This window comes from Carlito syrichta, unplaced genomic scaffold, assembly GCF_000164805.1.
Source record: "Carlito syrichta isolate Samal-C Ts95f unplaced genomic scaffold, Tarsius_syrichta-2.0.1 Scaffold234693, whole genome shotgun sequence".
Taxonomy (NCBI): domain Eukaryota; kingdom Metazoa; phylum Chordata; class Mammalia; order Primates; family Tarsiidae; genus Carlito; species Carlito syrichta.
The window spans coordinates 44,306-59,940 of record NW_007178789.1 but is presented as its reverse complement, the minus strand read 5'-3'; the positions used below and the strand labels follow the sequence as shown (position 1 = coordinate 59,940).

Genomic DNA, 15,635 nt, shown 5'->3' with positions numbered 1-15,635 from the left:
TTGCTTTTGTTGTCTGTGCTTTTAGAGTCATATACTGACCCAAAGAAATCATTGCCCAGATCAATGTCATGGAGCTTTTCCCTATGTTTCCTTCTAATAGATTTATAAACTTAGGTCTTACATTGAAGTCCTTAATCTATTTTGAGTTGGTTTTTGTATATGATATGAGATGAGAGTCTAGTTTCAGTCTTCTGTATGTAGAGATCCAGTTTTCTCAACACCATTTATTGAAGAGACTATGCTTTTCCTCTTTGATGAAAATCAATTGACTGCAAATGCACAGATTTATTTCTGGGCTCTCTATTCTTTCACAGGGCTATCCATCTGTTTTTATGGCAGCCCTATGCTCTATGTTTTATATATTCTAGGGTCTGTGCCTTTCCATATAAATTTTGAAATAAGTTTATCTATGTCCAAAAAATACCTTCTGGGGATTTTGATAGAAATTGCATTAAATTATTTGATTAATTTAGAGACGAATTGAAGACATCTTTATTATGTTGTCTTCTAATATATGAACATTGGGTATCTCTCCATTTATTTAGGCCATCTTTGTTTTCTTACCTCAGCATTTAAAAATTTTTAGTATATAGGTTCTGTATAAATGTATACCTAGTGTTATTTGGTATGATTATAAATGGTGTTTTTAATTTGTTTCTGCATGTTCATTGTTTGTATATAGAAATAACAACTGATTTTTGTGTGTGTGCCAGTCTTGTACTACAGCCTTACTCACTTAGGGGATTCCTTCCTTCCTTCCTTCCATCCTTCCATCCATCCATCCATCCATTAGAGTCTCACTCCGTTGCCCAGGCTGGAGTGCAGTGACACACTCACGACCACCCCAGTGTCGACCTGCTGCACTCCGTCGATCCTTCCACCTCAGCCTTCCAAGTAGCCAGAAATACAAGCATGCACAACCACACCTGGCTAATTTTTTATGCATTGTAGAGATGAGGTCTCACCAAGTTTCCTGGACTGGTCTTGAACCCACAGGCTCAGGCAGTCTACTTGCCTCGGCCTCCCAAAGTGCTGGGATTACAGGCTGAGTCACTGAGCCTGGCCAGGGGATTTTATTTTTAAAGATTCCTTGGAATTTTCTACAAAGACAATCATGTCATCTACAAATATGATCAGTTTTATTTCTTCCTTTCTGATCACATGCCTTTTATTTGTTTCTTCCCTTATTGCAATTGGCTAGAACTTCTAGCATTATGTTGAGTAAGAGTGGTAAGAGACAAATTTGCCTTGTATTTTATCTTGGGGGAAGCATTAAGTGTAGGTGTTCTTTATTGAATTGAGGAAATTTCCCTCTATTCCTGTTTTTCTGAGAGTTTTTCTCACAAATAGGTGTTTATTTTGTCAAATTTTTTTTATCAACTGATATAATCATAGGATCTTTCTTTAGATCATTCATATGGTAGATTACCTTGATTCAGTTTTCAGTGTTAAACCAATCTTGCATATCTAGATTGTATAAACGTACCCATGTTTATCATTTCTGTTGCTCTTCCTTTTTCAGATTTTCCAAGTTTCCTTTTGATACCATCTTATTTCTGTCCAAAGAATTCCTTTAGCAATTATTTTAGAGCATGTCTGCAGACAATGAATTTTCTTAGTTTTCTTCATTGAGAAGGATTTGATTTTTTTTCATTCTGTTTTTGCTGGATTTAGAAATCTGGGTTGCCAGTTCTTTTCTCTTAGCACTTCAGCAATTTCATGATACTTCTTTATGGCCTTTATAGTTTCTGATATGCAATATTTCCTCAGCATTTTCAATGTAATTGAAATTGTTCTTCCTTTTAATGGACGTTTTGTTTTCCTATGACTACAGTCAAGATTCTTTTTGTCTTTAGTTTTCAACAGGTTGATTATAATCTGTCTAGGCATAGATTTCTTTAGGTTTTCCTAGTTTAGGTTTTGTTGAACATCTTGAATCTATAGATTTATTTCTTTCACCAAATTTGGGATGCTTTCACCCATATTTCTTCAATTTATTTTTCTGCACTGTACTTTTTCTAGTCTCTTTCTGAGACTTCAGTGATATAAATGTTAAATATTTTGTTATTGTCTCACAAGTCCCTGAAGCTTTGTTTTATTTTGTTGTAGTTGTTTTTAATCTTTTTTTCTCTTTTGTTTAGATTTGATCATTTCTATGGATCTGTAATCAAGTTCATGCATTCTTTTATTTCTGTTCTGCTATTGAAGAGGACCAGGGATCTCCATATTCAGTATAAAAACCTTCACTTAATTCTTTAATAATTTTTTGTTATGCTTGCTCCAGTCTCAGTTTTACCCTTGAGGATATTTTTGGTCTTCTAGCACATAGAAAAGATAGCTGTCTTAGTCCTCGGAATAAAGGAGAATATCTGGAGATCTAACTGCATACACAGACTTTCAACCTGTGCTTATTACACAGACTTTTAACCAGTGCTCTTTTCATTTCCACTTTCAAAAACCTTGTACCAATTTCTGAGTTTTTAAGGAATTCTCAGTATAGATTTGGGTTGCTTCTCAGTTTTTCTCACTACAAGCTCAGGATTCCGCTTTTTTGGGACTGCTTAATCAGTTCTTACTTGTCTGTTTTCCTGTGTCCAGAATGTAGATGATGCTTCTTCTCTTCTGTTCTCTTTGACCATGAAGATTATACCTTAAATCTCTTATTTTAATTTTATTATTATTATTATTAGAATCAGAGTCTCACTCTGTCACCCAGGCTGGATCACAGTGGCACAATCATGGCTACTGTAGCCCTGACCTGCTGGGCTCAGGCAGTCCTTCCACCTCAGCCTTCCAAGTAGCTGGAACTATAGGCATGCGCCACCATGCCTGACTAATTTTTTGATTTATTATAGAGATGAGGTCTGGCCAAGTTACCCGGGCTGGTCTCAAACCCCTGGGCTCAGGCAGTTTGCTCACCTCTGCCTCCCAAAGTGCTGGGACTGCAGGCGTGAGCCCCACACCCAGCTCTTTATTTTTCTTATAATGGCATTTCAGGAGTGAAAGAGTAATAAATTATGTATTCAAACTGCCATCTTTACCTGGATTCAGGAAAGAATTATAAACTTAAAATTTAAAATGTGCTTATATAGGAATTGTAAATGTTAGTTTTTCTTTGTCTTCTGATACATTCTAGGATGAGATTCCTACTGGAATGCCTTACCTGGAGTCAGTGACCATAGGTGATGATATTTGGGATGAGAACTGGTTACCTTTGCAGGCTAAGATGGGAAAAGGAGATGATGCTTCCTCCCATCTATTTACCTCAAGCCTTGGTGAAAAGAAACCGTATTCATCATGTAAAGAAATGCCACCAAAGGTTAGATCCTTAGAAAATAGAAGGCAAATCGCTACTGAACAAAGGAAACTTAAATTTAATTGATGAAGAAAACTATACATTCTAGAATTCAAGAGGATTTATCATGCCACAATTCAAAAGAATACATGATTTTTTTAAAATAGCAGTGATAGGTGGGGGCAACAGAGGATTCAGAAGGGGAGAGTAAACCATGGGCTTACTTGGCATATCTGCCCTTTCAGACATTGTGATTTTTATTTTATTATTGGCCCTTGTCAGGCCCCTTAGGATCTAGAAGTAAACTAAAGAAACTATTTTCTCTATTTTTGTTGCTTTAGCCTTTTTTTTTTTAAAGTAGGATTTATTGAGAGGACAGAAAAGCTCCCAGAGCAGGAGGGGATTCGAGGGGGTTGCCTTGCCTTAGCCTTTTAATATAGCCTCTAGATTTCTGCAGTCAGAATTATGCTAATATTGGGCCTAGTTATATATATTTAAAATTTACCTAGTTATATATATTTAAAATTTACTTTCTACTGGTTATAAGAAAGAAGAAATATCTGAAGTTGCTCCTTAGTATTTGTACTGTTTAGATACTAAATAATTATGAAAAATCATTTAGCCAAGGAAAAGGTATTTAAAAAATACCACAGGGTTTATTAACTTTTGAGACTCATGTATTCAAGAAGTAAGGGAGAAGAAAGTCACACTGATACAGAAAGTTAATAAAATTCCTTTTCTTATTTAATGTACATTGCCTCCTTTACTTTATCTTGCCCAAGTTATTCTCTTTTCTGGATCATGTGACACTGTATCTCTGTTTATTATTGTAGTTTTTTCTTTATAGGATTGGTGTTTTTCTACACCCAAAGATACATGGGATGATTCACGGCAGCCTTCAGGCTTTGTGAATGGAATGAAAATAGAAGTAGAACCCAAACCAGAAGGACTGGATACTCAGGAAAAAAATATTGGCAAAACTAGGATTCAAAAGGTAAACATCTGGATCACACCTGTAATTGCAGCACTTTGCGAGGTGGAGGCAAAAAGATTGCCTGAGCCCAGGGGTTCAAGACCACCCTGGGCAACTTGCAAGACCTCGTCAATAAATACATAATTACAATAAATAGATAAATAAAATTAACTGGGTGTGGTGGTACACATCTGTAGTTCCAGCTACTCCGAAGGCTGAGGCAGAAGGATTGCCTGAGCCCAGCAGGTCGATCGAGACTGCAGTAGCCGTGATTGTGCCACTGCACTACAGCCTGGGCAACAGAGTGAGACTCCGACTCAAAAAAAGAAAAAGGTAAATGTCTAATGCACGTAATTGTGACAGGTTTGCATGAGGAAGTGCTTTCATTTTTAGAAAGTAAAATTGCCTCAATTTGCATATTTATTATTATATTGCCTGTGTCTTAACAGGTTGCTGCTGCAACAATTATTGTTTTTGATAGATTTGTTTTTGGGACTTTGTACTAGAGTTGTGAGTAGATAGCACACCACAAATACTTTTAGTTAATGATCCCTCTCTTATCAATTGGTATAATATACATAAAATGTGTGTTGATTTTTAAATTAATTTTAATTAATGTAATATAGTTATTCATCTCTTCATAAGATTAAACCTCTATGTTAGGGATAGAGAAAATTGGTATTTTCCTATAACCTTGTCATACATTTGTAAGCTTTATATCTGTCTAGTAATCTAGACCAGCTTCTTCTTTCACATTGCTTTGATAGAAAGCAGTAATCCTGGCACAAAATCTATTTGTTTCATGTTTTTCATATATATTATGAGCATCCTAAAAACAGCAGGACAATTTGTGTGATTCATGAAATTTGGCTACCAGGATTCTGTACTCTTGTGTTACATTGAAAATAAAAAGCTTAAGTTTGGAAGACTTGTTGAAAAGCACTTGAGGAAGATGAACCTTCTAAGTGATATATTTCCTTCAGACTATAGTTACTTTGTATTACAGGAATGATAAAGTCATTCTGTGTTACATAAAGCAGTCTGTTCCAGAAATAAAGGTTACTTTAGAGCATTAATTTAGTTTTAGGATAAAATAGGCTTTTAAATTTTGTTTCTCAAATAGCTTTTTAAAAAATAATAACTTTATTGAAATATAATTAACATTTCATTATAAGTCACTATTTAAAGTATACAGTTCCGTGTTTTTAGGATACACAGTTGTGTAGCTATCATTATGATGCATTTTAGAACATATTTGTCACCCCTCAAAAGAGCCCCATATTCATTAGCTGTAACACCCCTTGCCCCATCCTCCCACAGACTTAGGCAATGACTAATCTGATTTCTGTCTCTGTAGATGTGCATTTTCTTAAATGTCTCACAATATATGGTCTTTGGTGATTATCTTCTTTCACCTAAGCATAATATCTTCAAAATTCATCTATGTTGTAGCATGAATCAGTATTTCTTTACTTTTGATGGCTGAATACTATTCCATTGTATGTGATGCTTCATTTTATTTATCCATTCATCGGTTGATGGGAATTTGGGCTGCTTTCACATTTTGGCTATTATGAGCAATACTGCTAAGAATGTTCAAGTACAAGTTTTTGTGTGAACATATATTTTAGTTTTTCTTAGGTGTATAACTAGAAGTAGAAATTCTGTGTCATATGTTAACTCTATTTTTAATATTTTGTGACGCTGCCATACTGTTTTCCAAAGTGGCTGCACCATTTTAAATTCCCACCAGCAGTGTATGAGAGTTCTAGTTTCTCCATATCTTCACCAACATTTATCTGTCCTTTGCTTATAGCCATACTAGTGGAAATGAAAAGTATCTCATGGTTTTGATTCACATTTTTCTGATAGCATATTCCTGTTGAACTTCTTTTATGTGCCTGTTGGCCATTTGTTTGGAAAAATATCTTCTTTGGAAAAATATCAATTCAGATCCTTTGTCCATTTTTAAGTTGTCTTTTTGTTATTCAGATTAATAATAAAATATTTATAAAATAATAAATATAACAAATCCCTTATTTGGTACATTTGTTTTCAAAATTTTCTGCTATTCTGTTTGTCTTTTCGCTTTCTTATGGTGTCTTTTGCAGAACAAAAGTTTTTTGGTTTTTTTTTTTGAGTTGGAGTTTCACTCTGTCACCCAGACTGGAGTGCAGTGGCCGCTCCCGGCCACCGCAGCCTTGACCTGCTGGGCTCCGGCGATCCTTCTGCCTCAGCCTTCCAAGTAGCTGGAACCACAGGTATGCACTACCACGCCCAACCAATTTTTGATTTGTTGTAGAGATGAGGTCTCGTCAAGTTGCCCGGGCGGGTCATGAACCCGCGGGCTCAGGCAATCCACTCACCTCGGCCTCCCAAAGTGCTGGGATTACAGGCTGAGCCACCGAACCCGGCCCAAAAGGTTTTTTAATAATAAAATCCAATTTACTTTTTCTTTGGTTGCTTGAGCTCTTGGTATCATATCCAATAAACCATTGCCTGATCCAAGATTACAAAGGTTTACACCTGTGTTTTTCTCTAAGAATTTTATATATTTTTTAATATGTGCCTTACCCTCTATCCATTCCCTTACTACTTGGATTCCTATGAAGTTTGGGGGGAGGCTGAAACTAGAGGACCCCGACAACTGCTTGTTCCTTGGAGTGTCCATGAGAGCAGCAACTCTCACAGGTGTATCTATCACGTGAGCTCAGTATACATTAGAAACAGTCATGTGGTATGAGGGAGCCTGAGGCTGCCTTCTGATTTCTTGTGGCTCCCCAGTGGCATTTGAGAAGGTCATACATTTGCACGTCAAGAGAGGGCTTCAGAAGTTGGTTGAACATGAGAGCCAATGTCCCTATCAAAAGGTGCTCTGGTAGGAGGTGGTGTGAAAAAGAGGTCGTGTAAGTGGCCCACTAAGAATTTCAGAAGAGACACTCATTCTAACAGCTCCTGCACAGGCCAAAAACAGATGGCAGAAGAACATTCACAGCCTAGAAAGGAGCAGCAGCAGATGAGACCTCACCAACATTGTCAGAGGCGACTGTACAAGCCCTGGGGTATTAGAGTTAAGAGTGAGGAGAAAGGAGGGAGAAAACCCTGAGGTGAGAGATGGCTCCTGAATGAGACTGAAAATAGGGCTGTGACAGGAATTTTAAATTAAGTCAGAAAAACAGGTTTATTTGGGGCTTTCTAAATTGGTGATTGAGAAATTGAGAAAACTGCACTTTTTCTAGTTAATTTTTGTCAAGAATCTGCAAGAGAACCTTTTAACAAAATAATTACTTTCTCATATCTAGAGAAAAATAAGCAGGTATTTCTTCTTGACCAATGTTCAGGATTGCTGTAATGTAATTCAGCATATGGCATGTGTTTCAGACAGTCTGCATGCATTTGTGTTTAACCACATATTTACCTTTCTGGTGCTCATTACTCTTTCCTATAGTCATATGCTTCACCAGGGTTCCTTTTCCTTCAACATGAAGCCCTTTTGTTATTGTTTCTTGTCGGTCTGCTGACAATACATTTTCTCAGACATTTTTTGTTTTTATTTTATTTAGTTGGAACTCACTCTGTTGCCCAGACTGGAGTGCAGTGGCATGCTCACGGTCACCTCACTGCTGACCTGCTGGGCTCCAGCAATCTTTACGTCTCAGCCTTCCAAGTAGCTGGAACTACAGGCCCATGCTACTACGCCCGGCTACTTTTTCTGATTTAGTGTAGAGACGAGGTCTCACCATGTTGCCCAGGTTAGTCTCAAACCTGCGGGCTCAGGCAGTCCTTTTGCCTCGGCCCCCCAATTGCTGGAATTACAGGCTTGAGCCACTGCACCTGGCTTTGGTGTTTTTCTTAACCTTCCTTTTCAGTGGATTTTTTTTTTCCCACCGAGTATGGGATTTTAGGCTGACGCTTTTTGGTTTCAGCCCTTTGAAGATGTCATTCCAGTGTTTTAGATTCTGTTAAAATGTCAGCTGTCAGTTGTTGTTCATTCGAAGGTGATATCCCCCACCCCTGCCCCCGCCCCAGCTTCTTTTAAGCGTTTTCTCTTTGGCTGTCAGCTGTTTGTTTTTTTTTTTAATTTTTAATTTTGAAGACGTGGGGTGTACAATTCAGGGTTAGGTATACAAATGTTCATTATGCAGGTACTCTTGTTGACAAGGTGTGCTTCCACCTCCCCTGAGAGTTTTCCACTACCGCCAAACCTGTCCCCATCCCCCCGGCAGTTTCAAACTACTGCCAATCCCTTTCTTATAGTATTACGATAATAGTTCAAAGTCCACTTCTGAGTGAGAACCTGTGGTACTCAGTTCTTTGTTTCTGTGATAGATCACTCAGTATTATAGACTCTAAGTCCATCCAAGTTGCTGCAAAGTTCATAATTTTGTCCTTCTTTCTCGCTTTGTAATATTCCATTGTGTATGTGTACCGTATTCTTTTTTTTTTGAGTTGGAGTCTCACTCTGTCGCTCAGACTGGAGTGCTGTGGCCGCTCCCGGCCACCGCAGCCTCGACCTGCTGGGCTCCAGTGATCCTTCCGCCTCAGCCTTCCAAGTAGCTGGAACTACAGGTGCGTGCTACCACGCCTGGCTAATTTTTTTTGATTTATTGTAGAGATGAGGTCTCGCCTGCCCAGGCGGGTCTCGAACCCGTGGGCTCAGGCAACCCACTCACCTCAACCTCCCAAAGGCACAGGATTACAGGCTGAGCCACTGAGCCCAGCTAATGTACCACATTTTTAAAAATCCGGTCCTCTTGTAATAGGTAGCACCATTGGTTTCAAGTTTTTGCTACTGTAACTAAACATTGTAACTAACATTGTAACTAACAATAAACATGCATGTGCAGGTATCCTTTTCATAGAGTGATTGGAGTTCCTCTTGGTATATTACCAGTAGAGGGATTGAAGGGTCGTATGGAAGGTCGATTTTTAGATCTTTTAGGAATCGCCAAACTGTTTTCCACAGAAGTTGTACTAGTTTACATTCCCACCAATAGTGTAGAAGTGTTCCCTTTTCCCCACATCCTCTCCAGCATCTGTTGTTTTTTGAGTTATTGTTGATGGCCATCCTGACTGGAGTTAGGTGGTATCTACGTGTGGTTTTAATTTGCATTTCTTTGATGACTAATGAGGCGGAGCACTTTTACATGTGTCTGTTGGCTGCTCATATGTCTTCATTTGAGAAGTGTCTGTTCATATCTTTTGTCCACTTTGTAATGGGGCTGTTTGTTTTTCTCTTTTTGGCACATTTGAGTTTCTTATAGATCTTAGATATTGGGCCTTTCTCAGATATACAGTTGGCAAGTAGTTTTTCCCGGACTGTGGACTGTCTCCCTGCTCTCTTGATGGTTTCTTTGGCTTTGCTGTCAGCTCTTTGATTAGAATATATCTAGATGTGATTTCCTTTGGATTTATCTTGCTTTGGTTTACTGAGCTTATTGAATCAGAAAGTTCGATGCCCTTCATCATTTTTGGAGAATTCTGGCCCATTTATCTCACATATTTCTTCTGCCTCATTATCTTTCTCTGTTCCTATGGGCATGCCAGTCATAATATGCCAGAACTTTTGACTGAGTCCCACATGCTTATTGAACTGTATCATGTTGTTTGTGTTTTTTTCATTGTTCAGTTTGAAGATCTTCTGTTGATTCTTCTTCCAGTGCACTAACCCTGTGGGATCCAGTCTGCTTGATTACAGGCCTATTATTTCCTAGAATGCCCATTTGACTCTTTCTTATAAATTCCAGTTATTGGCTTAAATCCTTCATATTTTCATCTATGTAGTCTATCATTTCCTCTATTTTCTTGAACATGGTTAATCATACTTATGTTAAAGTCTCTTTCTGAGTAATTCTAATATCTGAGTTTCCTTTGCATCTATTTTTATTGTCTCTTTTTTTCCTCTATTGGATCCTGTTTGGGACACAAGGGTAGGGTAGAGAGGGGACATTCCTCATGATTCTTTTAATCAAATAGTGGACCATTCCAGATAAAAAAAAATTTTAGAGGCTCTGGCTGAGTTATCTTCCCCCAAAGAGGATCAAGTTGTCATTTGGCTAGCAGATACCAGCAGATCACCTTAACATACATATTGGGGCATGGTTTTAGACTTTGTTAGGATTGTTCTATTTCACATTTGTCCTTACTCCTTAAGTGTGGCTCTTACTCCTAAAGCATGATCCTTTCGGGATCTCAACTGAAAACCTGCAGAATCTGCCAAAGCCAGGCTTTGCCTCTTGGTGGAGCTCAGCCTCTATCCTCTGTTCTCACCATAGGACTGCCAAAATCTCTACTAGTCTTGTGTAGCCTCCCAGCTGCTATTTTCTATTGGGTTTCTTGAAATCTCGCTGTGGGCATGCACAGCTTAGAACTTGACCAACTATCTTGAGGGGGATTTGTAAGTATATTGTGAGACTCCTCTACTCTTCCCTTTTTTCTGGGATTGTGCCCCTCAAAGCCTGGATATTTTATTAGTCTCAGACTCTGATCTCTGTCTCCTTAACCGGTAAGACTGCCACTTTCCACTTGGATTTTATTCTCTGTGCCTTATTTGTAAAATGCCTTCAGCTGAAGGCTGAGGTGACTATGGAACACGCCCCATGTTCTGAAATTCTGCCTGATTTGGTTGTTTGCCAATGCCTTCAAACATCTTACAATCTAATTTTGTCCAGTATTTATAGTGTTCGAGGGGTAAGGGTTAATCTGATTCCAGTTACTGCACCGTGACTGGAGCTGGAAGTCTTACCACGCATTGTTTTTAATAGTCACTTATATCTTTGAGTCAAAGAATCATCTGATTTGTAGAACATCTACCTCTGATTCTAATGTATTATTGTTAACTGCATTCCTATTCAAATAAATGTCCTGAGCCTTTTCAGTTGATAAAGTTAATTTCTCATTGCTAATCCATACGTAAGAAGTTGTGAACTTCATAGCAAAATTAGGAGCCCACCTCTGGAGTTAAATTCCTGGGGCAAGTACTACTTGGCTTCTACTACTTAATGTCTCTATGACTTTTGCAAGTTAGTAATAAAGATGCTATTATTAATTAGTGACTTTTTTGAGTCAGGACCTTGCTTTGTCACCCAGGTTGGGGTATAGTGGCACAGTCATGGCTCACTGCAGCCTCAACCTCCTGAGTAAGGTGAACCTTTCGCCTCAGCCTTCTAGTAGCTGGGACTACAAGTGCGTGCCACCATGCCCAGCTAATTTTTTAATTTTTTGTTGAGACAAGGACTTGCTGTGTTGCTTAGGCTGGTATCGGATTCCTGGGCTCAAGCAATCTTCCTGACTCAGCCTTCCAAAGCACTGGGATTACAGGCATGAGCCACTATACCTGGCCCAATTACTGATATTTCTCAGGAACTAATTATCTGCCTACCACTCTTCTAAACACTTTATATACATCTGAATGTTATCTTATTTAATCCTCACAACCTTAATTGATCTTACTGTCCCTATTTTTAAATGAAAAAAAAAATGATACAGAGATTAAATAACTTGCCCAAGGTCTTATAAGTGGTAAAGCCAAGATTTCATAGGGTTGTTGACCATATCAAGTGAAATGAAGTTGTTGGTATTATGCTTGGCTTATAGTATGCACTTACTAGCTGATAGAAGTGATAATGGTAATATTATTAATATGGTTAATATGAACTTGGAAAGTCACATGTTGAAGTTTTGAAAAACTTCATAATTTTTTTGTTTGTTTTTGAGGAGTTGTAACAATTTGGAAATAGGCCTGGATATTAAAGATGGGCAATTCTGGATTACAGGTGGCTGACACCTGTAATCCCAGCACTTTGGGAGGCCAAGGCGAGAGGATTGTTTGAACCCAGGAGTTTGAGACCAACCTGGGAAACATGCAGGAATTTGTCTTTAAAATAAAATTTAAAAGTAGGCAGGCATGGTGGTTCATGCCTGTAGTCTCAGCTGATTGGGAGACTGAGGTGGAAGGATCGCCTGAGCCCAGAAGTGCACAGCTGCATTGAGTCATGATGGTGCCCCTGCACTCCAGCCTGGGTGACAAAATGAGACTGACTGAAAAAAGTAAAAAGGGCAATTCTGTAATTTTTCCAAAATGGAGGCTAAATTATACAAAATCAGACTTGAGGTTCTAGGATTGATTGCTGTAGAAGTCATTTATGAAAATCTAGAAGAGGGACAGGAAGAGGACTTTAGAAGGTACTCACTAAGAATAAATCATTATCATTACTTTCTTTGATAATTTCTGGATTCGTGTGTGAGGGGAATGTGTAGCATACCCTATGTAGTTGAAATTTAGTGAGCATTTGAAAATGTCACCATTTTCTCTTTGTAGATAAGGTGGATGAAAGAACAGTTAAATAGAGGAACTATTTGACCTACTAAAGAGTATGACTAATGGATTGGCATCAATTTAAAGAGCTGTTTCTAGCAGAAGGAACAATGCTATGTTCTCAACCATATCTTGTCACTGTTTTGTCAGTCACTTGTTTAAAGTTACAGAGGTATCTGCACAACAAAAACCACAGGAGAAGTGAGACTGAGAAGAACCATAAATCTGTGAATCCCTTGGATGGGAGCTCTCTTGCCATCCTTCAGCCTGTCCTTCTATCCATTTCCATGGTTGTTCTGATTAATTCATTATACAGTTATTTTATACATGTTGTATATATATATGTCTATATTATATACATGTATTATATGTTATATATATGTGTATATCATATAACCATTTATATATAAAAACTATTTATATATAAATGCTATGTATGTAATGTTCCCTGTTACATTTTATCTTATTCATTTATTGCTTTGGCCTGTTTTCCAGTTTAGTAAACTGAGATTTTTCACTTGAGTTTACAGAAATGAAAGCTAATTGAACACCTGTAAGAGGAAGCATAATTTAACAGCAGCATGTGTGAAATAGACTTGAGGTTTTTGTAAATAGTAAGCGCAGGATGAGTAAAAAATGTGTTATTCTTGTGCCCTCCAAAAAAAAAAGTCAGAGTTAGTAAATGAGGAGCTTGTGAATCCTGCCTCCCTTTACATCCATGAAGAGCACGGTATTGCATTTCTTTCTGGGAAGTGTACATTGCCTATATTGGAATAAGTTAAAACCTGTTTACAGGAAATAATCTGTCCTTTCCTCCCCCTTGTTAGCAAAAAAGAGGTGTCTGTCTTCCTTTCCTGTGCTTCGCATGCAGTCCTCTCCAGCCCTCTGCATCTTCAGCCTCCTCCTACCAGCTCATTCTCATTAGTATTGAAATGTGTTTATGTATATTATATCTGAAGAAAATTCTTAAAATCTTGAATTCCACAACTCTCTTTAGCTGTCAGCCTTAATTTCTCATTCCCTGTGCATCCAAGCTGTTTTTCTTTTTAAACTTATTGCAAAGGTACTACACAGACAGGATTTAAAGATTCATCCAGAAAGTAATGGAAAGGATAAAGATTTCTCTGCCTCTTCTACTCTTAATCCTACTCCACCACAAACAGTTTCTTGTGTATCCTTCCAGAAACAACACACATAAGAACATAATAGACCATTCAGCGCCTTTCCTTATCAGTACTTATAAACCTACCTCATTCCCTTAAACTGCTGCATAGTATGAATATGTCACCATTTATTTAAAAGTCCTACTGATGAAAATCTGTTTATAAGATTTGGTGTGATAATAAATAATACTACAGTGAATATCCTCCAAGTCACCATCTACTCCCATGCTGCTAAGTTAGGTGGATGTGTTTCAACCTTATTTTACTTGATCTCTCAGCAATATTTGAGGTCATGGACCTTGCATTTCTTCTCAAAACATGATACTCCTTTGGCTTCTGTGATGCCACGGTTTTCTTGCTTCCTACGTCCCAATATAATTTCCAGGCTTGCTTCCTGTAGTGTTTCCCAGAGTTCTGTCCTATGCCTTTTTTTACTTCCTGCCATATATTTTCATTTATCTTAGGTATATAACTAGATAAACATATGGTTTATGTTTATCATTTTAAGGAACCACCAGACTGTTTTCCAAAGCAGCTGCACCGTTTTACGTTCTCACCAACAACTTAAGGGCATGGACAAACTCCAGTTTGGAGTTTGTTGCCAACATTTGTTGTCCTTGCCAACACTTGTAATTATCTTTTTTCTTGTGGCTACCCTAGAAAGTGTGAGGCGATTTGGCCCAGTGCTTTTAATAGCATTTGTTCATGTTTCAGAAATCATGAATGTGCTTCTTGAAACCAACCTCTAGTTTCATCATGGTATATTTCCAGACAACTGTGAGGGAGACGATCATTAATAACTACAGGGAATAAATCTGATAGAGCAGTGCTTTTCGATCTATACTGTGTATACTAGTTACCTGGGGATCTTGATAAAATGCAAATTCTAATTCAGTAGATCTAGTAGGGACTGAAACTCTTCACTCCCAACAAGCTTCAGGTAATGCTGATTCTGTTGATTAGTGAACAACACTTTGAGGAACAAGGCTCTAGATTACAGTCTGAAGGAAGAGACTCATATCTTTATTTTTAAAAAATATTTATTTATTTTTAAGTCAGAGTATCAATCTGACACCGAGACTGGAGTGCAGTGGCACGATCACAATGATAACGACTCACGGCAGCCCAGACCCTCTGGGCTCAGGTAACTGGGACTACAGGCATGTGCTACTATACCCGGCTAATTTTTTTTATTTTTGTAGAGACAAGGTCTCACTGTGTTGCCCAGACTGGTCTCAAAATCCTGGGCTCAGCCTCCATAGTGCTGGGATTACAGGCATGTTATCTTTCAGTTAATTGGTCAAATTGCTACAGGTACTTGCTTTCAAGATGTCATACAAATTTAGAAAGCATTCACCTATGTTCTTTTTCAAGTGAAAAGTTATCAGAATATGTGTTTTAACAATGCATCTTTATTAAATCATATTTGTCAAGAAAAAATAAAGATAGAGCTTTTAAAAATATTTCTTTATATTTTCCATTAAACAGCTGAAATAAGCAGTAGAAATAGCATAATAAACATTGGTCTGGGGGTTTTATACCCAGGCCTTAGTCTTTCCCACTGACTGAACTTGCATATTTGAGCAAGTTATCATTTGGGGACTCAGTTTGCCCATCTGCGAAGACTAATTGGGACTAGTAATCTGACCTTAAAAGTATATAATATTAGTAAATATTTAGCTACTTAATTATCATTGCAGCATACTGAAAGAACTCACTGATGTTTAGCTCAGTTTATTTATTTATTTATTTGATTCAAAGAATCTGTTAAAAGCCTCATTTTATTAATTTTTTTTATTTTAAAGATGTGGGGTACAATTCAGGGTGAGGTATACAAATGTTCATTATGCAGGTACCTTGTTGATGAGGTGTGCCCCTCCCTCCCCT

At 37.8% G+C, this 15,635-nt stretch overlaps 1 protein-coding gene across 3 annotated transcripts in view; it reads left to right on the top strand.

Moving 5' to 3' along the window:
* The window catches only part of TDRD5 (tudor domain containing 5), an 83,141-nt gene that overhangs the window by 61,503 nt on the left and 6,003 nt on the right, over positions 1-15,635 (top strand). For all 3 annotated transcript variants that reach the window (XM_008051799.1, XM_008051797.1, XM_008051798.1), the window contains 2 exons: positions 3,137-3,319; positions 4,143-4,289. In XM_008051799.1, the coding sequence (XP_008049990.1) occupies positions 3,137-3,319; positions 4,143-4,289 (330 nt within the window). The remainder of the gene's footprint in view (positions 1-3,136; positions 3,320-4,142; positions 4,290-15,635) is intronic.